The sequence below is a fragment of the Microcaecilia unicolor genome, chromosome 9 (genome assembly GCF_901765095.1).
Source record: "Microcaecilia unicolor chromosome 9, aMicUni1.1, whole genome shotgun sequence".
Lineage (NCBI taxonomy): Eukaryota > Metazoa > Chordata > Amphibia > Gymnophiona > Siphonopidae > Microcaecilia > Microcaecilia unicolor.
The window spans coordinates 196,999,650-197,027,098 of record NC_044039.1 but is presented as its reverse complement, the minus strand read 5'-3'; the positions used below and the strand labels follow the sequence as shown (position 1 = coordinate 197,027,098).

The following is a 27,449-nucleotide window of genomic DNA, read 5'->3' as shown; positions in this document are numbered from 1 at the left end:
CATGCACCATGTCCAGCAGTGACCCTCCTCTCCCCTCCCCTGCTTGATGCACCCATGTCCAGCAGTGACCCTCCTTTCCCTGTCCTCCATCCACCCATGTCCAGCAGTGACCCCCTCTCCCCTGCCCTGCATGCACCCATGTCCAGCAGTGACCCTCCTTTCCCTGTCCTCCATCCACCATGTCCAGCAGTGACCCTCCTTTCCCCTGTCCTCCATCCACCTATGTCCAGCAGTGACCCTCCTCTCCCCTGCCCTCCATCCACCATGTCCAGCAGTGACCCTCCTCTCCCCTGCTCTCCATCCACCCATGTCCAGCAGTGACCCTCCCTCCCCTGCTCTCCATCCACCATGTCCAGCAGTGACCCTCCTTTCCCCTGTCCTCCATCCACCCATGTCCAGCAGAACCCCTGCCCTGCATGCACCCATACCCAGTGACCCTCCTCTCCCCTGCCCTCATCCACCCATGTCCAGCAGTGACCCTCCTCTCCCCTGCTCTCCATCCACCCATGTCCAGCAGTGACCCTCCTCTCTCCTGCCCTGCATGCACCCATGTCCAGCGCGACCCTTAGTTCTCTCCCCTCCATCCACTCATGCCCAGGACTCCCTTCTCCCCTGCCACCCCTCCCAAAATGTTCACGGCGACTTCTCCCTCCCTCCCTCCGGTCCGTCCCGTCCCTCGCCGACCTGACTCTTCTAATTCTTCGGCGGGGCAGGCAGTCTTGCCTGCCTGCTACCAGCGCTGACTCTCCCTTGCCGGTTGCGCTTCAAAATGGCTGCCGAGACTTCAGTAGAAGTCTTGCGAGGCGTCTCTGGAAGTCTCGGTGGCCATTTTTAAAGCGCAAACCGGCAGGGGAGAGTCAGCGCTGGTAGCGGGCAGGCAAGACTGCCTGCCCCGCCTAAGAATTAAAAGAGTCAGGTGACGGTTGGTTACAGTGAGGGATCGGGCGGGCGACTGATCGATTGATCGGGCAGGAGGGAGGGAGGAGAGCCGGCTCGCAGTAGGAAACAACCGGCTCGCAAGTCGGTACAAAATGTAACAACCGGCTCTTGCGAGCCGGCTCCAGCACACCACTGCCTGCACCCCACTGTCCCAAGTCAAGGCTAATTCTTCCATAATTCGAGATACAAAGGTGAAGAAAGGGCTCAGGGGACTATGATTAACCTTTCCAGGAAGTTTGCCCACTCTATACGCGAAACAATAAAAAAAAAATATGCCCCAAATAATAAAAACCTATTTCACAGATGACCTTGGTTTGTAAAATACATTTTGGTAATAACATTCACTGCAGCATGTAACTACTTGTACTCTTCCAATTTGAGATTTTTTTTTTTAAACAGAAGAAATGGTTTGTTATACTGTAAAGTAACGGAAGCGAGATGACTCTGACCCAGTTTCTGTAGCCTCCAGCATTTACATGCTATGAGTGTGATAACAAGCAATTCCGTCATACTTAAAGGAGGGAGGGAAGGAGGATTTGGAGAGAAATGGTGCTGCTTGTCTGTTCAGACATTTCGCTACTATCCAAAGCAAAATATTCAATTACTGCAGATGCAGGACAGCTAGCGAGATTTATCTTCCAAGAGTGCCAAAAACCAAGCGAAGGTCACCTGAACTTCTCCAGCTAGCCTAGCAAGGATATCCCTGCAAGATGATCTGGAAATTAGTACAAGCTCACTGAGCATCCCTGTTCTCTGCACTATGAATATTTAGGTTAGAAATAGCATGGATTTTTTTCCCTCATCTATCTAATAAATCACTTCTCAAGGTTTCAGTAACACCTAAAGCAGTGGGCAAGCAAAATACGGTATCAGGTGAGTTCCCACCCACTGATTCCTCTCGAGACAATTCCCACTTAAGGGGGGGGGGGGGGACAATTCCCACCAAGGACTCCCCGCCCCCCAGCCTTTTTTTTATTGAATTTCTTTATTAAGTTTTCAAAATTTACAAGATATACTTATAATCGGAAATACAGCAAAGTAATTAGAGAAGTAGCATCATTCATCCATATCCAAAAAGGAAAAATGTTAATCTCCACAACTATTTTGCTTTCTCTAAAAAATAGGCAAAGTAAACAAAAGAAAAGATAAATCGCTTTCTTAGACCACAATTATAGGGAGAGGAGACATCTAGTTAAAGGAGAGACATGAAAGTAAACGGCCTGGCTCGTATACCCCCAGCTTTTTATACTATTTCTTAATACTCATCAATCACTATCTGGACAGTTTCTTACTATCTATAAACGTTTTAAGCTGACCTGGTTCAAAAAAGATGTACTTTTTCCCAGGTATTTAATACAACATTTGCATGGATAAGCCAATAAAAGAAGCTCCCAATGCTTTAACCTCCTCTCTGTAGACAAGAAATGCTTTTCTACGATCTTGTGTGGATCTAACCACATCTGGAAAGATCCAGATTTTATGACCACAAAATTCTTTATTTGAGTTCTTAAAGTCTTAATAAGGCATTCATATCCTGCTCAAAAACGAATGATACCAAAAGAGTCCTTCGCATTGATACTTCTGATATAGATTCCTCTAGTAATGCTGATAATCTTGTAAATTCAGTTCAGGTGTCTGTATCTTTTCTGTTGGATTCGCCTTAGATTGTTTAGATTCAGGTAAATAATAAATGTTATTTATCGGCGGAATTGCAGATTGAGGATAAGCCAAAACTTCCATCAAATATTTTTTCAAGAAATCAATCGGGGCGATTCCAGGTGAAACAGGAAAATTTAAAATCCGTAGATTCAGACGTCTATTATAGTTTTCAAGAATTTCTAATTTTAAGGAAACCTTAATTTTATCTTTTATCAGAGTATCTGTTACTGCTTTCAGAGATGAGATTTCAGATTTTTGATTAGACAAATCTATTTTAACATCCTCATGAGCTAACGTTAAAGCATCTATTTTATTTACCAGCAAAGTCATATCCTGAGAGTTTTTGTAGCCAGAGTCGTCAGTTGTTGAATAGCTGACCAAATGGATTGTAGAGTTACCGCTTGTGGAACCGCTTGTTCCATGGTTGTAACGTCTGCTTCCTGGGGCAGAGTACCTCCGTCTGAGGGCCTTCGGTCCCCGACTTCCGGTTCCTCAATACTCGACCGCTGGATTGCAGGACAAAGCGGTGGGTTAAAGTCCGGTGGGGATAGCGATGTCTCTACCCCTAATGGAGATGTCCTCCTTCCACAAATCCAAATGCGGGGTCCCTCTCACCGGTTCTCGCTGGGGTGCTGGAGACATAACGTAGAAGCGTTTGCTGACCGGGGGCAGGTAATCGGGCTGACGGTGGTAAACCCTTTACACCCCCTTCCTCTTAGTATGTGGCATATAGAGAGACGAAATAAGGTTGAACAAACAGAGTTTCAGCTCATGCTAACCGCGGAGCCTCCAGCTCGAGCCGCCATCTTGACTCCTCCCATCCTTTTTTTTACCGACCGTAGCTTCTTTCTTGTATCGGGTCCCATAAGTTCTGGCGGTGCTTTTGTTTTTTTAACAGCGTCTGGAACAAGGAGGTCAGAGCAGCATACGGACGTACACAGAGGACGTATAATAACAGAATAACTTTTCACAGATAGAGTACTAATTTGTTATAAATCATAATCGGTGTGTCATTTTGAGGGGCTGAATTAGGTTGAAACCTAATTTGGGGGTTGTGGGGGGGGGGCATTGCCCCCCCACACACGAACTGCAGTTTGTATTTATCTATTTATGCATTTACTTATTTATGACATTTTTAATTTTTTTTTATTTATTTGTAACATTTATCACTATCCCACTCATTAGCAGGTTCAATGCGGCTTACGTAGTAAATCAGGTTAACAAAGTGATATAGAATGGGTGCAGCTGTAATATAGTAAGTAAAGAGGTGGTCATTTATGTGTGGATAGGTAAGATGGGCAAGGAAGGAGGATGGAAGAGATAGGGGAATGGGGGAGGGTGTGTATTGGGATTAACGTGTAGATTTAGTATGGGAAATGTAAGGGAGGGGTAGGAAGCGGGATGTACTAGAAAGAATTAAAAAGGGGAGCATAATGCAGGTTCTGTTTTCATAGTCTGATCCGGAAATACATATGGACTTGTAGCTTAAGACAGGTTATTTGTGTAGGCTTGCTTGAAGAGGTAGGTTTTTAGTAGCTTCCGGAAAGGTAGAAGGTCATTGACTATTCGAATGGATCTTGGTAAGGCATTCCCGAGTTGGCTGCCTACGACGGAGAAGTTGGATGCATAATATGTCTTGTACTTAAGTCCTTTGCAATTAGGAAGATGCAAATTGAGATACGTTCGAGAAGATTTTGAGCCGTTTCTGGCTGGAAGGTCAATCAGATTATACATGTAACCCGGGACTTCTCCGTAGTAATCTTGTGAATCAGCGTGTGGACATGTGGAGACACCTACACCCGAGCCTCAGAGATTACACCTGCCTCTCCTCTAGTCACACACATATTCCAGGACAGTGTTTCCTAGCCAACCAGTGCCTCCTAAACAAGATACGCTCATGTGAAATAGGCTTAATAAGAAGCTCAGATCAGAAATGAGGTCAACATTTGCTCATTTCTGATCTGAAGAAAGGTTTCCTTCGAAAGCTAATTAAAAAAATGTATTAAGTTAGTCTAATAAAAAGGTATCTTATTTTTTTTCTATGTTTTGTTTATTTCTATGTATGACCTATTATTAAATCTAGAAATAACGTCTTCCTGATGATTTTTCATAAGAACAATGGTGGATAAGTGGAAATCTATTTCCCAATTATCCCATAATTTCACTAGTTGCCAATATAAATGAAAAGAACTGGCAAAAGACATGATCCTTGCAGAACACCTAGGAACCTCTTCGTATAAAGTTCATGATCCCAATAGATCCACTGTGTAGGATAGAAAAAAAAATAGGAACCAAACCATTGCAATACCAACGATTTGACGTCAATGTCACCAAAATATTGCATAATTTAGGATGAGACTCTGCCAGTGTTGCTATGCTCATATTAGCCCTCTCCTCAAGTCACTTCATTGGCTCCCTGTTTCTGCATACAGTTCAAACTCCTCTTATTGACTTACAAGAGCATTCATTCTGCAGTTCCTCAGTACCTCTCCACTCTTATCCCTCCCTACTCTCCTACCCGGGAACTCCGCTTACTGGGTAAATCTCCCTTATCTGCACCCTTCTCCTCCACCATTAACTCCAGACTCCGTTCCTTTTATCTTGCTGCACCATATGCCTGGAATTGACTTCCTGAGCCAGTACGTCAAGCTCCATGTCTGGCCATCTTTAAGTCTAGGCTAAAAGCCCACCTTTTTGATGCTGCTTTTAACTCCTAACCCCTATTCACTTGTTCAGTAGCCATGTCCCACCTTAGTAATTCCCTTCTCCCTTATTTGTCCCGTTTGGGAGCTCTGTCGAGCAGGGACTGTCTCTTCACATTCAAGTGTACAGCACTGCGTATGTCCAGTAGTGCTATAGAAATAAGTAGTAGTATTATGAGACACCGCATCAAAGGCTGTGATAAGATCTGATTGTACTCATAGGGCATCACAGCCTTGATCAGCCTTTACTAGTATCTCATCCACTATTTGTCGCAATAAAGATTCAGTGTCAAACCCTGGTCCTCTAGATATTTCCACTGAATATTCATTAGGCATGCATACAAACATTCCATCTGAGAACCAAGTTAATTTGCTTAGCTTGGTTACCCTCATAGGCCAGCAGTGTCCACCTCAGTTCCCAGTCAAGCAGCGCAGACTCCACAATCAATTTTATCTCATTTCAACTCTGCCGTGTTTTCACATCATCATCATCCCACTTCAGATGCTAATCTCCTTCTGATTTTCCTAATTTGCTCTTTACTAACAACATTGAGAAGCTATGCACGTAGGTAAGTCCTCAAAGCCTTAAGTACCCAACAGGGCTGCTGAGAAGATAAGCCCAGCTACAGAAAACTGGATACAGTGTTCCTCTAAAAACCTGCAAAACACAGACAAGCAGTTCAAGGCCACTACCAAAAACAAATCTCCAGGAATGCACAGATTTACTTTGCGTTGGATAATTGTATGAAGTCATTTGGGCTGAAGAGTCAGGTGGAATTCAATATAGAATACAGGGAAACACATTTAAAATGGCCAGAAAGTGTGGAACTTATGCAGGAGATGGAGTTGGGAAGAGATGTTAGAAGGGGTGGATAAAGTAGAGGTTTTCGCTTGCCTACCTAGAGATGCAAGCAAGAACGGGTAGATTCGATTCAATTCAATTCTATTCTCTAGGATTTGGCTGGAGATATTTGTGTTAACCAACTTCAACACACCTTTCGGGAATTAAGGGCACCCACTACCAATGCGGCTCTGCAGAACATTCAGTTTAAGCTTATGCATCGGGTTTACATCACCAGAAAGCGTGAAGTGGACATGGGGTTATTTGTTGCATTTGTATCCCACATTTTCCCACCTATTTGCAGGCTCAAAGTGGCTTAAATTATGCCGCAATGGCGATCGCCATTTCCGAAATGAGAAATACAAAGTGGTCTTGCAGAAATTCCAAAACATCAAGAACCTGAGCCCTCTAGGGAGATAGGGCCCATTCCCCACACCAGGATTCAAACACAGGCCAGACCCTGACATAAATCCACTTGATTTGGTCATTAAAGTCTTATCAGGGGGGGTATTGACCTGACATAAGCCATGGACGTCGAGGATTTCTTGGAGCAAAGCAGAGTAGAAATCACCACAGAGGAAAAACCACACTTCTCAAATCATCATCTCTCAACGGTCATACCATAAGTCAAAAGGGATCCGGATCTTCTATTTCTACCGGCCCCTACCAGAGCAGACCAATACCCCTAGCAGCGGAAGTTGGTTCTTCACCAGCAGACACCGAAGATCTGCATATCAAGGTCTGTGAGGATAATCTCGTGCCAACAAGACCAGATGAGGATAATGCACAATCTCACACAACAAGCAGCCAATGAGAAGCCATGGAGGGAAAACAGAGATGTTGCCCCGGGATTGGTAGCATGGAATGTTGCTACTAATTGGGTTTCTGCCAGGTACTTGTGAACTGGATTGGCCACTGTTGGAAGCAGGATAGGGCTAGATGGACCATTGGTCTGACCCAGTATGGCTATTCTTACGTGCCACTACCGGCCAAAGCTATACGTGCATCTATTCCAAGAGGCGGGTCCCTCCACTGACTGAAAAAGTGTTCCACCTTCACACTGGTTCTGGACACCAAGCTGAACTGAAGAGGCCCCCAGCGGTCCACAATGAGCTGAAAGGCCTGGGGCCCTAACTCCCATTCTCCCGGATCAGGAGAGAATGACTGGGAAAGTCTGCCTCCATCATTGTCTTTGCACACAAAATGGACCACCGAGAGAGCTTGCAAATGTGTCTCTGCCCACTGACAAAGACTTGCCGCCTCCAGGGCCAACGCCCAACTCCTGGTTCTGCCCTACTTGTTGATATATGCACTGCAATGGTGTTGTCCGACATCACTCTGAATGCTTTCCCTTACAGAGGGGCCAAAATTCCTGCAAGGCCAGATGGACCACCTGTGTCTCCAGGCAGCTGATGGACCAGGTTGCCTCCTGGCTTGACCAGGTGCCCTGTTCCACCCATCTCAGACATGAGCTCCCCAACCGAGGCGACTCGCAGCCGTAGTGACCAGCACCCAGACCAGGGGTCTGTCTTGACAGGTTCACCAGACAGTCCCAGAATGTCAGACTGAGTCTTACCATGGACAGGAGAAAAAAAATGTAAGTCCTGACAGGCCGAAGCCCACAGTGACAACAGGATCTGCTGCAGAGGGCACATGTGAGCCCTCACCCAAGGTACCACCTCCAGAGTTGCAGCCATGGAGCCCAAGAGCTGCAAATACCTCAGAACATGGGCTACAGAAGTTTGCACAGCCAGCGTCTCTGCACCGGCAGCTTCTTCGCCCATTCCTCAGGAAGGAAACCCATTCGTGGGCATATTAAAATGGACTCTCAGATACTCCAGAACCTGAGACAGAATCAGGTGGCTTTAGGGTCAATTCATGACCCATCCCAGAGACTCCAAGTGAGATAGCCTGAGAGGTTGCCTGACTGGCCTCTACCACATGAGTTCACTCGAATCAGCCAGACATCCAGGTATGGGTGAACTCTAATCCCCTGGTAACAAAAGATGCGCAGCCACCACCACCATCACTTTGGAAAATGTGTGCGGTGCTGTAGCCAGGCCAAAAGGCAAGACTCAAAGCTGAAAACGCTGCCCCAGTAGTACCTGAAGATTAGAGGGTGACCCATGTGATGCTGATTTTTAAAAAGGGTTCCAGGGGTGATCTGGGAAATTACAGACCGGTAGGCCCAACGTCAGTGCTAGGTAAAATAGTGGAAACTATTATAAAGAATAAAATTATGGAACACATAAACATGGTTTATTTTATTTATATACTAGAATTTATTTATTGCCTTTTTGAAGGAATTCACTCAAGGCAGTGTACAGTAAGAATAAATTAAACATGAGCAATAGACAATTTCAGCAGTAAAACTATTCAAACAACAATACAAAGTATGGCATAGTACACTACTTACAATGTCAACACATATATAATAGAACCTTTTAATTGACAGTGTAGGGTATAAACAAAGATGGAACATATAGAGATAGGTAAGAGTAAGAAGGGTTAGAAAGTAAGGTGACTAAAGAAAGTTACACATGAAGTCAGAGAGATGGTTAACATAGGTAAGAGGAATTAGAAAATAAGGTGACTAATTTAAAGAGAGGTGCACATAAGAGAGATGGTTAAATATTATCTCAGCTAGGGTAGGAGTGGATAAACATGTCCTTCTGCTGCAGTATGTGCAGCCCGTGTCACTCCTTGTGCATGTGAATGAGACTAACAAGTTAGTTCTTCCACTAAAGGCTTGGTTGAAGAGTCAAGCTTTCACCTGCTCCCTGAAGTAGAGATAGTCTTGTGTTAAGCGGAGCCTTTCAGGGAGTGCATTCCAGAGTGCTGGGCTACTCCCAGAGAAGGCTCGCTTGCGGATATCACATTGTGTAATATCTTTTGGAGAGGGTGTGGTTAGTGATAGTCCTTGAGAGGGCCTTAGTGTCCTTGAAGGTGTGTATAGGATCATTCTATTTGGGGCCATTTCCTTTTTAGGGCCTTGAAAGTCTGACAGTTATAAATTTATCCCTGTATTGTACTGGTAGCCAGTGAAGGTTTTGCAAAAATGGTGTGATGTGGTCACGTCGCTTGGAACCTTCTATGAGTCTTGCTGTAGCATTCTGAATCAATTTGAGCTGGTGCAGGCCCTTTTTAGTCAGACCAGTGTAGAGTGCATTACAGTAATCCAGTCTTGATGTTATCATGGCATGCACTACTGGGATAAGATTTACCATCTCGAAGTAAGGAGAGAGGCAGTGTAGCTGTCGCAAATAGTAGAAGCAGCTCTTGAAGGTTGATTGGATTTGGGGAGTCAGAGTAAGTGTTGAATCCAAGGTTCCTGACTTGTGATTTGAGGGGGAGTTCATACTTCCCAAAAGAGATTTTGATGTCAGGTATGTATCCACTTCTGTTAGAGACCCAGAGAAGCTCGGTTTTACTTGGGTTCAGGCAAAGTTTGTTGTATTTAGCCCATTCTTGAATTGATGTTAGACAGGTAATCGGTTTATTCAGGGCTGTAGGTAAGTCAGGTTCAATGGGTATGAGTAGCTGTAGAAATGAATGCCCATTGACCGAATCAGCTCAGCTATTGGCTTGAGGTAGATATTGAACAGAATAGGTGACAGCATCAATCCTTGTGGTACCCCATAGGTCAGCGCCCATCAGTTGCTGCCAAACATTATGGATTGTTGCCTCTCTGATAGATAGGATCTGAACCAAGCAGAGTCAGTATGGGTCAGCCAAGGGAAGTCTTGCTTCACCAATTTGCTTAACTTCTTTGAAAGCATGAACAAACATGAGAATAAAGGTGAACCGGTTGATGTAGTGTATCTAGATTTTCAGAAAGGTTTTGACAAAGTTCCCTATGAAAGATTCCTGAGAAAATTAAAGAGTCATGGATAGGAGACAATGTCCTTCTGTGGATTAGGAATAGGTTATTGAATAGAAAACAGCAGATAGGGTTAAATGGCCATTTTTCTCAATGGAGGAGAGTGAATAGTGGAGTGCCACAGGAATCTGTATTGGGACCAGTGCTATTTAACATATTTAGAAATGATCTGGAAATTGGAATGACAAGTGAGGTGATTAAATTTGCAGATGACACAAAACTATTCAAAGTTGTCAAAACACTTGCGGATTGTGAAAAATTGCAGTAAGATTGGGCATCCAAATGGCAGATGAAATTTAATGGGAGAAATGCAAAGTGATGCACATTTGGAATAATCCAAATCATAGTTACCGGATGCTGGGGTTCATCTTGGGGATCAGCACCCAAGAAATAGGTTTAGGTGTTATTGTAGACAATACGCTGAAATCTTCTGCCCAGTGTGTGGCAGCGGCCAAAATAGCAAACAGGATGCTAGGAATTATTAGGAAAGAGATTGTAAAAAAGACTGAGAATTTTATAATGCCTCTGTATCACTCCTTCACCTTCAGTTTTGCGTTCAGCTATGGTCGCCATATCTCAAAAAAGATATAGCGGAATTAGAAAAGGTTCAAAGAGCAATTAAATGATAAAGGGAATGGAACTCCTCTCATATGTGGAAAGGCTAAAGAGGTTAGGGTTCTTCAGCTTGGAAAAGATGGCTGAGCGGGGGATATGATTGAGGTCTATAAAATCCTGAGTGGTGTAGAATGGGTAAAAGTGAATCGATTTTTTACTCTTTCAAAAAGTGCAAAGACAAGAGGACACTCAATGAAATTACATGGAAATACTTTAAAACAAATAGGAGGAAATATTTTTTCCCTCAAACAATAGTTAAGCTCTGGGACTCATTGCAGGAGGATGTGGTAACAGCAGTTAGTGTATCTGGGTTTAAGTTTGTACAAGTTCCTGGAGGAAAAGTCCATTGTTTGCCCCGGGATTGGTGGCATGGAATGTTGCTACTAACTGGGTTTCTACCAGGTATCTGTGACCTAGATTGGCCACTGTTGGAAACAGGATACTGGGCTACATTGACCACTGGTCTGATCCAGTATGGCAGAAGTGTGTCTGGGGGCTCTGGAGCCAAGCTCCACACTCAAGCAATGTATAGCCATAGACTGTGAACCTAGGAGCGCTGTTGGGCTCAACCATGCTTTTTGGCCAGCAGAGCAAGGAGCTAGGCCAGGGACAGGAGCACCAACAGCTGATCTACCACCTGCTGGAAGGTAGAAAAAAAATACTGGATCATTACAGGAAGTGCCATAGCTTATACAGCGACATCACTGATAAAATTCCGTTTTCTCTACCTCCATCTGCTGGTAGGAAGGGTTAACAACCCATTTGATCAGAACAGTGGAAGCGGACGCTAAGAAAAGGGCTTTATAAAACTACTAGTAAAAAAAACCCCGTTTCTGATGCAAATGAAACGGGGGCTAGCAAGGTTTTCTTCAGAGTGTGCATGTGGGAGTGTGTGTGTCCCTGCCCTCTGCCCTCTCTCCCTCCCCCTCCCTCCGAGTCCAGTCCTTCAGTGTTGTTTCCTGCTGTTCTGTGTTTTTGTTACAGAGAGAGTGAGGGCATCTCTCTCCCCTCCCCCTCTGAGTCCTTCACTGTTTCCTGGGATTTCGTGCTGTGCTGTTTTCCTTCACTCATGGGGAAACCGGATATCTCTGGCGCTTCACACTTCCGGCTGGAGGCTTCAGTGGTGCCTTTATATATATAGATGTGACTACATACACACGGAAAAAGCAGGCACTTGAAAAGTGTGTGTCCACCTTTATATGATCTGTATGTAGGAATTCTTGGGCACACAGACTGGGCAGAGAGAGAGTTGCCGTCTATGTAGTACTTTATAAAACAGGCTTGTCCAAGTTCAGTCCTTAAGAGCCACAAGCAAATTAGGTTTACAGAATATCCCCTAATGCAGAGCACGACAAATACCAGGCATCAGGTCACCAAGAGGCATATTTTCAAAGCACTTAGCCTTCCAAAGTTCCATAGGTTTCTATGGAACTTTGGAAGGCTAAGTGCTTTGAAAATATGCCTCTTTAAGATGCCTAGAAATTGCACAATGGCACCCGGGATTTAATGCCCCTCCGAATTTTAGTGTTGGGGTTTGTTTGTTTTTTTAAACACTACACAGCATCTGTTATGCTTCTGCACCGCAATTCGGCTCTCTATATGAGCCTGAGCTGCGTGGTGCAGGAAGCTCAGGAGTCTCAAGGCTTCGAGTCTGGTGAGACTTAAACTGCAACACTAGCCCATACTTCCTGTACCGTGCAGCGCAAGTTTACACGAGGGCTGAATCGCAGCAGGGGCTAGGAAGAATGGTGAGGGGATTAGGTAGCAGACGGAAACTGGCTGAAGGCTGGGGGTGGGTATATATAAGCAAGAAAGAGAGAGAGAGAGAGACTGGGTGAAGGTTGGGGGCAGGGTATATGCGAGCAAGAGAGAAAGAGACTGGGTGAAGGCTGGGGGCAGGGTATATGCGAGCAAGCGACTGGGTGAGGGCTGGGGGGGGGTGGGTATATGCAAGAGTGAGAGACTGGGTGAAGGCTGTGGGCGGATATATATGAGCGAGAGAGAAAGAGACAGTGGGCTGGAGGGTGGGTATATGCGAGAGAGACACAGACTGGGTGAAGGCTGGGGGGGAAGGTATATGTGAGCAAAAGAGAGTCTGGGTTCAGATTGGGGGTCAGTATATGTGAGCGAGAGCCTGGGTGAAGGCTGGGGGGTGGATATATGCTTTAATAAAACAGGTGCCTTGATGGACTTTTCACTTGAATTTCCCATTACAAAAATCAAACCTACAAGGTCCAAGATCAAAATTTTTAGTGTAGTGCAAAAATGGCTGAATACACTGGAAATGTTTATTTTCAAACCAGAATAAATTATGCTCCACAATGATTAGAAACAGGAGTTATGAACAGGAGGAGGTATCAATTCTATAATTTGGGTGCCAATTATCTAGACACCAACAACGCATGTGAATGACCAGAATACAAGCATATACACGCATGTGTGTGTACATATATGCACATAAACACCACTATTCCAGTTCCATGCTATTCTATAAAATGATGCCAAATACAATGACAGACAGTTGCAAGATGGGTGAACACATGGGCGGAGTCTATGCATGTAAAGTATAGAATACTATGATTTACATACATTTTTAGCAATCTAGGTCTGAGCTTTCACACCAGGTCTTCAGTAGAGAGTTGCAAGGGGACAGAAAATCTCCTCCATCCCGGCCCCCCACAATCACCTTGACCCCACCCCTTCCACAAATACCTGGCAAGATCCCAAAAAAGGACAAACATTTTATACTGCTTATCCAGAAATAGTGGATTTTCCCCAAGTCCATTTAATACGGTCTATGGACTTTTCCATTTCTTCTGTACATAAGTATTGCCATACTCGGACAGACCAAAGGTCCATTAAGCCCAGCATCCTGTTTCAAACAGTGGCCAATCCAGGTCAAATACCTGGCAAGATCCCAAAAAAGTACAAAATGTTTTATACTGCTTAGCCCAGAAATAGTGGATTTTCCCAAGTCCATTTAATAATGGTCTATGGACTTTTCCTTTAGGCAGTCGTCCAAACCTTTTTTAAACTCCGCTAAGCTAACCGCCCCTACCACATTCTCTGGCAACGAATTCCAGAGCCCAATTACATGTTGAGTGAAGAAACCTTTTCTCTGATTTGTTTTAAATTTACTACATTGTAGCTTCATCGCATGCCCCCTAGTCCTAGTTATTTTTGGAAAGCGTAAACAGACGCTGTACTCTGCTAAATACAAAATTAAATAAGATACGTATTTCCAAAAAAAGCAAACATCCGTCATGTCCCCGTCTCCTCTTCTTTTCTTCTATCCCATGTGCTGTATTTCCAATTTTCCCTTCCCCACTCTCTATGTACATCCCCCCTTACCAAACCTTTTCCCTCCTCCCTGCACCCACACTCCTTAAACCCTTTTTACAGCTCCTCTCTCCCACTCACAAACAACTCCATCTATCCACCTCCCATCCAGCCCTGGGTGCCCTGGGTGCCCTTCCCACACATACCTCAAGGTACTCTGGTGGTTAGTGGCTTCTTCAGGGCAGGAAAGATCCCCCACTCCTTCCTGCCCACTGCCACTGATCCTCTCGTTGCCGCCATTTCTTTAAATGGCTGCCGAGACGTTAAGTGGTGGCCTCGCGAGACTGCTGGAGAAGTCTCGCAAGGCCACCACTTGAAGTCGCGGCAGCCATTTTAAAGAAGTGGTGGCCTCAAGATCAGCAGCAGCGGGAGGAAAGAGCAGGGATCTTTCCTGCCCCGAAGAAGCTACTAGACCATTGGGTGCCTTGACGTACGTGGGAAGAGTACCCTGCAGTTAGGGGGAGGGAAGAAAGCTTGGTTCGCTGTACACTTCCGTGGGAATCCTGCAGGACCGCTGTGGACCTGGGTCCATCCCTGCAGACCAGGAGGGAATCCCCGTGGTATTCCTAATATCCCTGTTCCCATTCAGCTCTCTACTCTACAGCTGATGTAAATCGATCACACCTAAATTATAGGTGTGTATTTGCACTGCTACACTAGTATTTCATAAAGCAAAGTAGGCTTCTTCTTTGTAGAATAGGCTCCAGATGGGCATCTTTTGGTGCCTAAAGATAGGTACACCTCTTATAGAATTACCCTCTGGATGCCCTTGGTGCTTGGGAGATATGTTCAAGGGACTCCCATGTAGGGGGGGGGGGGGTCTATATTTGTACCTCTAAAATAGAAGCAGATACGGCATCTTTGATTCTTACATTCTGAATTGAATCCTGATACTGTGCTGAAAGATGAGATTCAGAGTGGTAGGGAACCCTTTCTTTAAGGTCCTCAAATCCCCAGAGCTTGATTGCTGCAAAAACAAATGGAGAAAGGGCCATCAATTAACAAATGGAAAAAAAAAAGACTGATATATCACATGAAAGAGCTGGGTGAAGGATGGCAGGAAGATGCCAAGCCATGGAGACAGCTGTGAAAGTTCTGAGTCATGACAAAAACCAAGAGAAAAAGAGGTCGCGTGTACATTACTGTTTTGATCATCATGATGCCACTGTACTTACTCATCATCTATGATGCATTTCTAAGCATATGCTAAAGCACGATCATCAATATGTAACGCAAACATTGGACAAAAAGGAAGCACACCCTCGTGACACTGTAGGCCAAGGGAAAGCCAGACTACAAACAGGAAACAACTCTCCAGGAACCAACCTGATGCATTCCATCAGGCCTGTGTTGGCCAGGTACCAGCCAGCAAGATCTAATCTAAATCGAGATTTATAAGCTGCTTCCTCCCAATAAGGTTCAAAGTGGCTCACGTATAAAAAGAAAAAAAAAAACAAAGAACACAATTCAAAGAAAAACAAGAGATGCATACCAAAGAAAGTATTAGATATTAAGTATTAGATTGTAAGCTCTTTGAGCAGGGACTGTCTTTCTTCTATGTTTGTGCAGCGCTGTGTACGCCTTGTAGCGCTATAGAAGTGATAAGTAGTAGTAGTAGTCTTGTAACCAGAGCTAATATTGTAATGTCATAATGCCTCAGTCCACCAATAAGAGCCAACCTCATCAGTGATGTCACAATGGCTTGATTGTCCTATACTTGGCTCACTTTTATTACATAGCTCTTTGAGCAGGGACTGTCTTTCTTCTATGTTTGTGCAGCGCTGCGTACGCCTGTAGCGCTATAGAAATGCTAAATAGTAGTAGTAGTTCTAAGCCACTTTGAACCAAACCTTTGGATAACAGAGGGATACAAGAATGCAAGATAAATAAATAAATACAACATAATTATCATTAACGACTGCCACCACACAGACACTTCTGACAACAGATACGTTTTTTAAGCTCTCATGAAAACAAACATAGGAAGAACTTTTTGTTTTACAACAGCCGTGTTGGTAAATTATTCCAAATATGCCCACTTGGAATAGAAAAGATATTTCCAAAACTTTAGCAGTCACACACTCCAGCAAAAACCTCACTAGATTTGGTAGCTATTAGATTACAAAGCAGAGACAGCCCTGGCCAATCCAGATGGAATATTGGGAAATTTGTTCACTAAACAGGATGGTAGGGCATCAAAGGATAAAAAAACAAAAACAGACAACTAGGGATCTATTCTTAAGCAGACTGATCTTTACCTGCTTTCACCTGTCTTGCTATAAAACTTGCTGTATTGACAAACAACCTATCATATCTGAATTCCAGTGGCGTAGCCTGGGGGGGGGGGACTTTTAGATGAGGGGAGGTTGTAAGCTGGGGCAACCCTTCTATTATGGTGGCAATTGATGGATCTGTTGTCAGTGTGCAGGTATACCTGATTCAGTGAATCTTCTGTCTTGGATTTGGGGGGGGGGGGGGGTAATATCCTCCCCAGTCAAAAGGACAAAAAATATTGCAAGCTTTACAAAGGCAGAAAGCAACAATTGCATTTCTTCAACAAATGCATCTTAATTCTTTGGAACATGACAAAATAAAAAAACTAAAGAAACTTACCAATGACTTTCGGGACTAGTGAGTAAAGTAATTGTAAAATAGCCCGTGGTTTGGGTCCAGGCCTTATTGCCTATTATGAACTATATGATATATGTTCTCCTGAACTTTACTGACCTCCCCCTCTAAATTAGTGGTCTAAGAAAAGAGGAATATTACTTTAGAATATTTGTTATTTCAGATAATATCTCTGTGTTTCTTGTACAAGACATATCTTGTGAATAAGGTTTGAATTATAAATAAATAAATAAAAAAATAAATAAATATATATATATATATATATATATTATATATATATATATATATATATAATATCTATAATATATATATATAGATATAATATATATACAGTGGGGGAAATAAGTATTTGATCCCTTGCTGATTTTGTAAGTTTGCCCACTGACAAAGACAGAGCAGCCCATAATTGAAGGGTAGGTTATTGGTAACAATGAGAGATAGCACATCACAAATTAAATCCGGAAAATCACATTGTGGAAAGTATATGAATTTATTTGCATTCTGCAGAGGGAATAAGTATTTGATCCCCCACCAACCAGTAAGAGATCTGGCCCTACAGACCAGGTAGATGCTCCAAATCAACTCGTTACCTGCATGACAGACAGCTGTCGGCAATGGTCACCTGTATGAAAGACACCTGTCCACAGACTCAGTGAATCAGTCAGACTCTAACCTCTACAAAATGGCCAAGAGCAAGGAGCTGTCTAAGGATGTCAGGGACAAGATCATACACCTGCACGGCTGGAATGGGCTACAAAACCATCAGTAAGACGCTGGGCGAGAAGGAGACAACTGTTGGTGCCATAGTAAGAAAAGAAGAAGTACAAAATGACTGTCAATCGACAAAGATCGGGGCTCCACGCAAAATCTCACCTCGTGGGGTATCCTTGATCATGAGGAAGGTTAGAAATCAGCCTACAACTACAAGGGGGGAACTTGTCAATGATCTCAAAGCAGCTGGGACCACTGTCACCACGAAAACCATTGGTAACACATTACGACATAACGGATTGCAATCCTGCAGTGCCCGCAAGGTCCCCCTGCTCCGGAAGGCACATGTGACGGCCCGTCTGAAGTTGCCAGTGAACACCTGGATGATGCCGAGAGTGATTGGGAGAAGGTGCTGTGGTCAGATGAGACAAAAATTGAGCTCTTTGGCATGAACTCAACTCGCCGTGTTTGGAGGAAGAGAAATGCTGCCTATGACCCAAAGAACACCGTCCCCACTGTCAAGCATGGAGGTGGAAATGTTATGTTTTGGGGGTGTTTCTCTGCTAAGGGCACAGGACTACTTCACCGCATCAATGGGAGAATGGATGGGGCCATGTACCGTACAATTCTGAGTGACAACCTCCTTCCCTCCGCCAGGGCCTTAAAATGGGTCGTGGCTGGGTCTTCCAGCACGCAATGACCCAAAACATACAGCCAAGGCAACAAAGGAGTGGCTCAGGAAGAAGCACATTAGGGTCATGGAGTGGCCTAGCCAGTCACCAGACCTTAATCCCATTGAAAACTTATGGAGGGAGCTGAAGATGCGAGTTGCCAAGCGACAGCCCAGAACTCTTAATGATTTAGAGATGATCTGCAAAGAGGAGTGGACCAAAATTCCTCCTGACATGTGTGCAAACCTCATCATCAACTACAGAAGACGTCTGACCGCTGTGCTTGCCAACAAGGGTTTTGCCACCAAGTATTAGGTCTTGTTTGCCAGAGGGATTAAATACTTATTTCCCTCTGCAGAATGCAAAAAATTCATATACTTTCCACAATGTGATTTTTCCGGATTTAATTTGTGATGTGCTATCTCTCACTGTTACCAATAACCTACCCTTCAATTAGGGCTGCTCATGTCTTTGTCAGTGGGCAAACTTACAAAATCAGCAAGGGATCAAATACTTATTTCCCCCACTGTATATATATATATATTAGTGGTGGGGGCATGTTATGCGGCCTTATTGGGAGGGGGGGAAGTGGGTGTGGCTATATTGATTAGAAAGCGTGTCACTTGTATATTACGCAAATTGATTAAAGAGGATGCGGGTAGGTTTGTTTTGGCAAATGTGACATTAGATAGACAGGAATTGTTATTATGTAATATTTACAGTCCCAACACACCTGACAAAAATATTTTGTGAGGACTTCAGTGAATCATTTGTTGAACTTTAAGAACAGAGATATTGTTTTAGGGGGCGATTTTAATAAGGTGGCAGACTCGCATTTCGACAGATCACATAGTACACAGGGAGAGGGGACCGACTGCTCGAGGTATATATACCCTTGATTTGTAACGTACTTGACTTCATTGAAGTATAGAGAGAGTTTTACATCCTTTGAAACAGGGGCGTAGCCAGACAACAGATTTTGGGGGGCCTGGGCAAGAAGGGGTGGGCACCAAGTGTCTTCCCCCCCCCCCCACGAAAAAATATCTCAGCTGACGGGAAAACACTTTTTTCCACCTTGGCAGTCTGCAGCAGGCTACACTGAAAACTGAGCATGCGCAGGTGCCAGTATCATGGAGAGTAGCGTTTTCGTTACCATCAAGGGAAGTATTCAGCTGGCGGAGCTTGGGATCCCCACCAGCTACTGCTAAACATGTGCTACTGATGGGTGGGCCTGATCGGGGCCCACCCCGGCCCACCGTGGCTATGCCACTGCTTTGAAAAGGAACTATATCCATCTTGGGGCCATTCTACTCAGTGTAGGATTGACTATATATTGCTTTCATGCACACTTCTGATTGCTACCACAGTTGAAGAATTTGGAAACTGAGATTTGCAGTCATGCTATGGTGTGGATAGAATTGGGACTTCATGCCAACCTCCATAGGGATGTTCAGTGGAAGTTCCTGGCGGATTTGTATAATGACGATCACTATAGGGACTTTTTTACTAAGTGGAAAGAATATGCACATTTTAATTCTTCTTATGAACGAGACCCTGTCATATATTGGGAAGCAGCGAAGGCAGTTCTTCATGGTGAAATGATTAGTGATGTTAGTCAAAGAAACGGAAAAACAAAGAAAGAAAACAAGAAAAAAATGGGGGATGGCCAATCGAATTCCAACTCAAGGAATTAATTGAATGTAAAAAACAAATGAACAATAAACCGAAACAGTCCTTCCTATTGAAAATCAACTTGTTAAAACGCAACACAGTCCTGCGTTTCGGGGCAGAAAGCACCTGCCTCGGGAGTCAAAGTAATTTATTCCAGTTGATAATAATACAAGGACGTCAGTCAATATGTCCAAAACAAAAAGCAGGACATAGAAAAAAAATCTGCAAAACAGCAATAGAGAGAGAGACGTCTGTCTTCAAATTATCTATTCAGGAAAATCACGGCAAGGCTAACTGTACTAGACAGATCGCAGAAATACAACAGTTTCCGGAGGGATGAACATTGCCTTTGCTTACAGCAACTACTACACTATATTAAAGCTACAGGAATGTCTAATTTTCAAATTCCAATAGTTCACAGATTGAGAAAACTGTTCTTTGAAGGTCAAGATGTTTGTATGATGATCTCAGGCTCATATAATCTTTACTTACTACTACTTAACATTTCTAAAGCGCTACTAGGGTTACGCAGCGCTGTACAATTTAACATGGAAGGACAGTCCCTGCTCAAAGAGCTTACAATCTAAAGGACATGTGAACAGTCAGTCTGATAGGGGCAGTCAAATTGGGGCAGTCTGGATTTCCTGAAAGAGTTAGGTGCCGAACGCAGCATTGAAGAGGTGGGCTTTAAGCATGGACTTGAAGATGGGCAGGGAGGGGGCTTGGCGTAAGGGCTCGGGAAGGTCGTTCCAAGCATAGGGTGAGGCGAGGCAGAATATAAATCTTTACAAATCCTACGGGCTGGAAAGACTACACCCTTCTGCAAGCAGCTTGGGGACCTGATTTAGGTAGCCCTTTGAAATCCTTTGATGTTTTATGTACCACTAGTAAAAAAGGCCCGTTTCTGACACATATGAAACGGGCGCTAGCAAGGTTTTCCTCATAGTGTGTATGTTTTGGAGAGGTAGTGAGAGTGACTGTGTGTGATAGAGAGAGTGAAAGTGCGAGTGTGTGTGTGTGTGTGAGAGAGAGAGAGTGAGTCTGGGTGTGAGTGTGTCTGTGAGAGAGTGTGTGTGTGAGAATGAGAGTGTGTGCAATTGCGTATGGGAGACACAGTGTGATAGAGAGAGAGAGAGTGTGTTTCACACAGATACAGTGTGTGCGAGAATGAGAGTGTGTGTGAGGCACAGATTGTCTGTGAGACTGAGTGTATGAGACCAAGCGAGTATGTAAGTGACTGTGTGACACATAGAGAGTGAATGTGATACACTGTGAACATAGAGTGTATGAGAGTGAGAGACAGAACACATTGTCTGTGAGAGAGAGAGAGAGTGTGTGTGTGTGTGACAGAGATACCTCCCTCCCTCTCTCTCTATGGTGTCAGGCCCCCCTCTGGCTCTGGTGTCTGAGATTGCTGCCACTGCACCTAAGCAATTGGTGTGTGGGAGGAGGGAAAGAGAGAGAGAGGTGTGTGTGGGGGGGGGGGGGATGTGTTGGAGGGGTTCAGCTTGGAAGAAGGGGGTGTGGGGGATTCAGGATGCGCTGCCAGATGAAAGTGAGAGAGTGAGTGTGTGTGTGTGTGGGGGGGGGGGGGTTAGGAAGCAATGGCAGATGACAGAGGGGGGGGGTGTGTGTGGGGGGGGGGGGGCACAGGAAGCATGCCAGATGAGAGAGAGAGTGAGTGTGTGTGTATGGGGTTTCAAGAAGCGCTGCCAGTTGAGAGAGAGTGAGTGTGTGTGTGTGGGGGGGGGGGGGGTAGGGGGGGGTCAGGTAGCGCTGCCAGATGAGAGTGTGGGTTGGTGTGTTTTGGGGTGTGGGGGGGGGGGTGGTGGGGGTTCAGCTTGGAAAAAGAGGGTGTGAGTGGTTCAGGAAGCGCTGCCAGAGATGAGTGAGTGTGTGTGTGTATGGGTTTCTGGAAGCGCTGCCAGATGAGAGTGTGGGTGTGTGTGTTTTGGGGGTGTGGGGGGTGTGTTGGGGGGGGGTTCAGCTTGGAAAAAGAGGGGTGGGGGTGGTTCAGGAAGCGCTGCCAGTGATGAGTGAGTGGTGTGTGTGTGGGGGGGGCCGGTTTTTCAAGTTTTGCCAGATGATAGTGAGTGTTTGTGGCGTGTGTTCAGGAAGCACTGGCATGAGAGAGTGAGTGCCTGCAGAGGCTAGTAATGCTGAAGATCACCGGAGTCTGAAGACAGGACTTATGCTGGCGGGGTTTCGTGTCCCCGCCAGCAAAGGTACGCGACGGTGGGTGGCTTGGGGGGGGGGTGTTGCACCTCCTGTTTTTTGTGGGATTTCTTTTCTTCTGTTGAGGTTTGTTGGTTGTTTTGGGGGGGGGGGGGCGTTGCGTGAAGGGGGCAGGGGGTGTTGGACCTCGGTCATTCTGTTGGCGGGGCTCCATTTTATCTATGTAGCTTTTGGGTGGTTTTCTAGGTTGGTAGCCAGCGTTTCCTTGGCAGGGGGAGGAGTAGGGGAACACGCTCCGCGTGTTTCCCTACTCTCCCCCTTCCTTGATGCGGTCCCTTCTTTCATTTTCTGTTGGTTTTCCGCCCTCAAGTCATGACGTTTGACGCGAGGGCGGGGCAGCAAGTCGTTCAGTGGCTTCACCACCACGAACTTACGAACCGTTCTGGGAGTCTGAGTGACTTCAGAACGTTGTCCTCAGAACGTTGAGGGTGCGTTTTATTATATTAGATTAGTGTTCTCCCCTCTGTAGCTCATGGAGTAGATTTGTGAGAGTGTCATTACAGGATTCTTTAGGGCTTACAAGTCCCCATCTAGAGCATATAAAGCGAAGCATGTTGATTCACCTATATGTGTTAAATGTAAATGACAGAGGGTACTTTTGGCCCATGTTTCCTTGGCTTGTCCTTTTATACAAACATTTTGGATTAAAAGAAGAAATTAGATTTTACCTGCTAATTTGCTTTCCTTTAGTCCCCTCCGGACCAGTCCAGAATGCAACAGATAGGTTGTGCACGCCTTCCACGCCTTTAAACTGTGTGCCGAAGAAAAATCAAAGACAGAAAGAAGCAAGCCGCCACAGAAAAGGGCAAACCAGAGCTGCCCTACTCATTCGCGCCTTATTTTATTTACTTTAGCGGCTGTCTCTTCCAAAGCCATCAAAACACTCATCCCTTGAACAGGTTGAGGCCAGCTAACAACCTCAGGAAAGCTAATGCACAGCAGGGAGACCAAGGAGGATATGGGGGAGGACCCGGCCACCCGAGTGTGACCCTCGAGGCTTCAGGAGACCCTCACGGGTCTCAGCCTCCAGAACTGCAAGAAACACCAGGGAACAGAATAAACCAACACCTCAAGGAAAACCTAAGACACTCTCTACTCCCCAAACAAATCCCCAGATATATCTATTTAAAAGTAAAAGAGAAGAGAAAGAGACACTGCAAGGGCTCGCTACCTTCCGTCTGCTGGAGAGTGATAATACTGTCTAGTTATATAGTTAGACAGGGCTCTTACTGGCTCTCTCTGCTGGAAGGCGTGCACAACCCATCAGCTGCATTATGGGCCGGTCCAGAGGGACACTAAGAAAGGCTGAATGATTTAAGCCATTTATTAGCGGTCCATGTACAGGCTTCCATGGTTTTAATAAGCAATCACATGAGTACTACTGAGATTCGTAAGAAAGAACACAAATTATTTGTCAGGAAGGCTGTTCTGGTGGGGAATATCATGTGTATGCTACACAGGTAGGTGCAGTCTGATCCTCCTTCATATCGGCAGTGGAGGAACCCAGTTTCACACACTTATGTTATGGGAAGCTAAGGAAGCGCATCTCACTCCTAAGCATCGGAAGCGTTTTTATTTGTTTTTGTTTTTTAATTCTGGTCTCCTTATAGTCAATTGTTGCCTCCTAGGGTTAGGAGTTTGGTTTAAAATAAATTACACTTCTGAAGACTACTGGTTTGGTAAACATCTGTATGGATCCATTCTCCTGAGCTATAGTGTATGATGGCTTATGATTAGAGTGGGAGGGCTAGGGTAGGTAGGTGTTGGGATGGAGAACTGTGGGAGAGGAGGGGAAGGATGGGATTCAAGGGATGTAAAAACTGCAAAACTGTGTTTATGGTTTTTACTTTGTTACTGCTAATGATTTTTGCTAATAAAATATTTTTTGTCTAAATTAAAAAGACAGTCCTGTTCTTGGACAGGTTACATAGTAACATAGTAATGACGGCAGAAAAAGACCTGCACAGTCCATCCAGTCTGCCCAACAAGATAAACTCATATGCGCTACTTTATGTGTATACCCTACTTTGATTTGTACCTGTCCTCTTCAGGGCACAGACCGTACAAGTCTGCCCAGCACTATCCCCGCCTCCCAACCACTAGCCCCGCCTCCCAATCACCGGCTCTGGCACGACCGTACAAGTCTGCCCAGCACTATCCCCCTTCCAACCACCAGCCCCGCCTCCCACCACCGGCTCTGGCACAGACCGTATAAGTCTGCCCAGCACTATCCCCGCCTCCCGCCACCGGCTCTGCCACTCAATCTCGGCTAAGCTCCTTAGGATCCATTCCTTCTGAATCGGATTCCTTTATGTTTATCCCACGCGTGTTTGAATTCTGTTACCATTTTCATTTCCACCACCTCCGCGGGAATAGAGGTTATTCTACTATTCCACATTTTCTCTTAAAAGCCTACTCTTAAAACTGGAGTATCTAGGAATATTCTGGGTTGCAGAAACAAATTAATCTATGCTGTGGCAGTGACACAGTTAAAAATATTAGCTTACTGGGTGTTTCATTGCTGACATCATATTATATCTGTTATTTGAAGGTTTTTTCCATGCTATATTATGGTATTGTTTGCATTGTACTGACTTTTATCATATTTCTGTTACATGATCGGAGGAGTAGCCTTACGGTTAGTGCAGCAGACTGAGATCCTGGGGAACTGGATTCAATTCCTACTGCAGTTCCTGGTGACCCTGGGCAAGTCGCTTGACTCTCCATTGGCCCAGCTACAAAAACTTAGATTGTAAGGCCACTAGGGACAAAGAAAGTACCTGCATATAACGTGTACAGCGCTGCATAGGTCTAGTAGAACTAAAGAAATGATTAGTAGTAGTAGTATAAGATTGTTCTGCAGCAGTGGCGTAGCTACATGGGGCTTGGGCCCCCGTAGATTTGGCCCTGGACCCCCCTGTCGACGACCCTCTCAACCCCCCCCCTCCTGCCACAACCCTCCCCCCCCCCCATCGTCGTGAGCTACCTTTGCTGGCGGGGATTGGGATCCCCCACCAACGGCGGGGGAGGGTTGGCGGCGGGGGGGGGGGTCGTCAACGTTGGCGGCGGCGCGGGGGGGGGGGTTCGGCAATGGCGGGGGGCAGTAATGGGGTCGGTAATGGCAGGCGGGGAGGTCGGCAGCGCCGGGGGGGGCTAAAATGTGTCTCCTCACCTCGGGCTCTGGACCCCCCCTCCCGCCGAAGTCTGGCTACGCCCTTGTTCTGCAGTGCTATTAAATGTGTATATTTCTGATACGGTTTCATTTTACCATTTCCAAGTTACCTCATTGATTTTATTCATGTTTATATGTGGTCATTTTCGCTATTGTTATGCTGCTAACAAAAATTGTAAGTTTTACGTTAAACTGTACCTACTGTACATCTCTCTTCATGAAAGCAGTTAATAAATCCCGATAAATAAAATCAATCAATCCAGAAGTGAGCCAAAAGTGGGAAGCCACAGGGTGGTGAACACAAAGCCTTTCCTAGAAGGAAAGAATCACTCAAGGAAAAAAAAAAAAATCTAATCCCAGGCTACAAACAACTTGTGGTACACACACAACTCTAAAAATTTAAGACACAATAACTACCTTTAAAAACAAAGTCATCTTTCATCGTCAGGGCATACAGCACTTTTTCAAAGAGCTAACAACATCCCTGGGGTGTACTTAATACAAGCCGCCCGAGAATTGATTACACTAGTGATTCATTGCAAAGCATTACCCTGGGATGAAAAATGGTTTCGGTAATATACAGCGAGATGTGGTTTGCTAAATATCTCTGACCAGAATCCCTTTCTCCAGGAAACCTAGAGCTGTGCTAAAATAGGCTTATATTATGGGAAATAACAGCCCGTGGTGAGTAATACTTTACAAAGGCATCGGCTCATTAGGCAGGCCAATCTCAAACACATCCTGTGCTTTTTCCTTCTTTTATACTAAAGCATGCAGCCTTTGGGCTTTCGGAGCCATTTCAAGGGGGTTTAATTTCCTACAGAATTATATATTCTCACTTAAGACACAAGCACGAACGAAGACATATAATTGAGGCTGTACAGTGAGATGAAAAACGGTTTACACCCCTCCTGATTTCACCTATTATTGCATATTAAATGTCACACTGAATAGTTTCTGATCTTTAAACAAAATGTACTAGAACCAGAGTAAACAAAAAAAAATTACATGGCCCTTTCACTAAAGTGCATTAAACACACGGTTAGCCCATGGTAACAGGCTACTGCACAAACCCGTTAAGGAGTTGTGTGCTAGTTTGCCTGTTAACATGCATCAAGTCCAACCTTTTTCTATTGGGGGCCACATTTATACTTTGTAACATTTTTAGGGCCAAAACACATGTGCACGCACACTCTTTCTGAGAATCACATATGTTCCCTCCCTATCTTTTTACCCATTCTCTCTCATATGTGCCCCCAGCCTTCACCCATTCTCTCTCTCATATGTACACCCTCTGCCATCACCCACACTCCCTCTCTCTCTCATATGTGTTCCCTCTGCTGTCACCCACTCTCTCTCTCATATGTGCTCCTTCTTCCATCACTCTCTCCCTCATATGTGCTCCTTCTTCCATCGCCCACTCTCTCTCTTCATATGTGTTCCCTCTGCCGTCACACACTCTCTCTCTCTGTGCTCCCTTTGCATTCACCCACTCTCTATCTCATGTGCCCCCTGCCGTCATCCACTCTCATATGCGCTCCTCTGCCGTCACCCTCTCTCTCTCATATGTGCTCCCTCTGCCGTCACCCACTCTCTCTCTCCTCTCATATGTGCTCCCTCTTCCGTCACCCACTCTCTCTCTCATATGTGCCCCTCTTCCGTCCCAACTCTCTCTCTCTCATATGTGCCCCCTCTTCCGTCACCCACTCTCTCTCTCATTTGTGCTCCCTCTTCCGTCACCCACTCTCTCTCTCATATGTGCTCCCTCTTCCGTCCCCTTACTCTCTCTCTCATAAGTGCTCCCCAAACCCATAGACTTTGCCGAGGCCCAAAGCAAATCATACAAGAAATCTGCCAAGAATGCAGACCCCATTTCATTGTTGGAGACTTCTCTGTCCACCAGAGCCAAGCCATCACTGGTTCTAAAACTTTCTCAGACCATCTAAAACAGGCCCTAGCTTCAAACTGCCACAAACAGCCACCTGAACTGCTAAGACAGATCACCATACGGCGATCTCGAAGAGCAGAGCCGCCATCCACCAGTACCATATTCCTCTTAGCCACAGCTGAGACGACCATATCCCTACCAGAGGCTTCAACAACGCCCTATCCTGGTCTGGAACAGGATATAAGCAGATCATGGACCGAGCCAGGCAAAAGGGACCATCTGGAACATCTCACTGGGCTTGAACAATATTTCTAACTAGTAAAAGAGGCCCATTTCTGAGCAAATGAAACGGGCGCTAGCAAGGTTTTCGTCGCCAACACCCCCCCTTCCCTGGCCAACCCCTTCATTGTTCTGCCATTGCTCCGCCCCCAACATCATGACGTTTGACCGAGGGCGATTCCCCCCCCCCCGCCAACCCCTTCGTTGTTCTGCCATAGC

General features: G+C 45.2%; 1 protein-coding gene across 1 annotated transcript in view; it reads right to left on the bottom strand.

Moving 5' to 3' along the window:
- Positions 1 to 14,843: 14,843 nt before the first annotated feature.
- The window catches only part of LOC115477104 (coiled-coil domain-containing protein 85C-like), a 220,357-nt gene continuing 207,751 nt past the window's right edge, over positions 14,844 to 27,449 (bottom strand). Inside the window, exon 4 of the mRNA XM_030213719.1 lies at positions 14,844 to 14,942. Within this exon, the coding sequence (XP_030069579.1) occupies positions 14,844 to 14,942 (99 nt within the window). The remainder of the gene's footprint in view (positions 14,943 to 27,449) is intronic.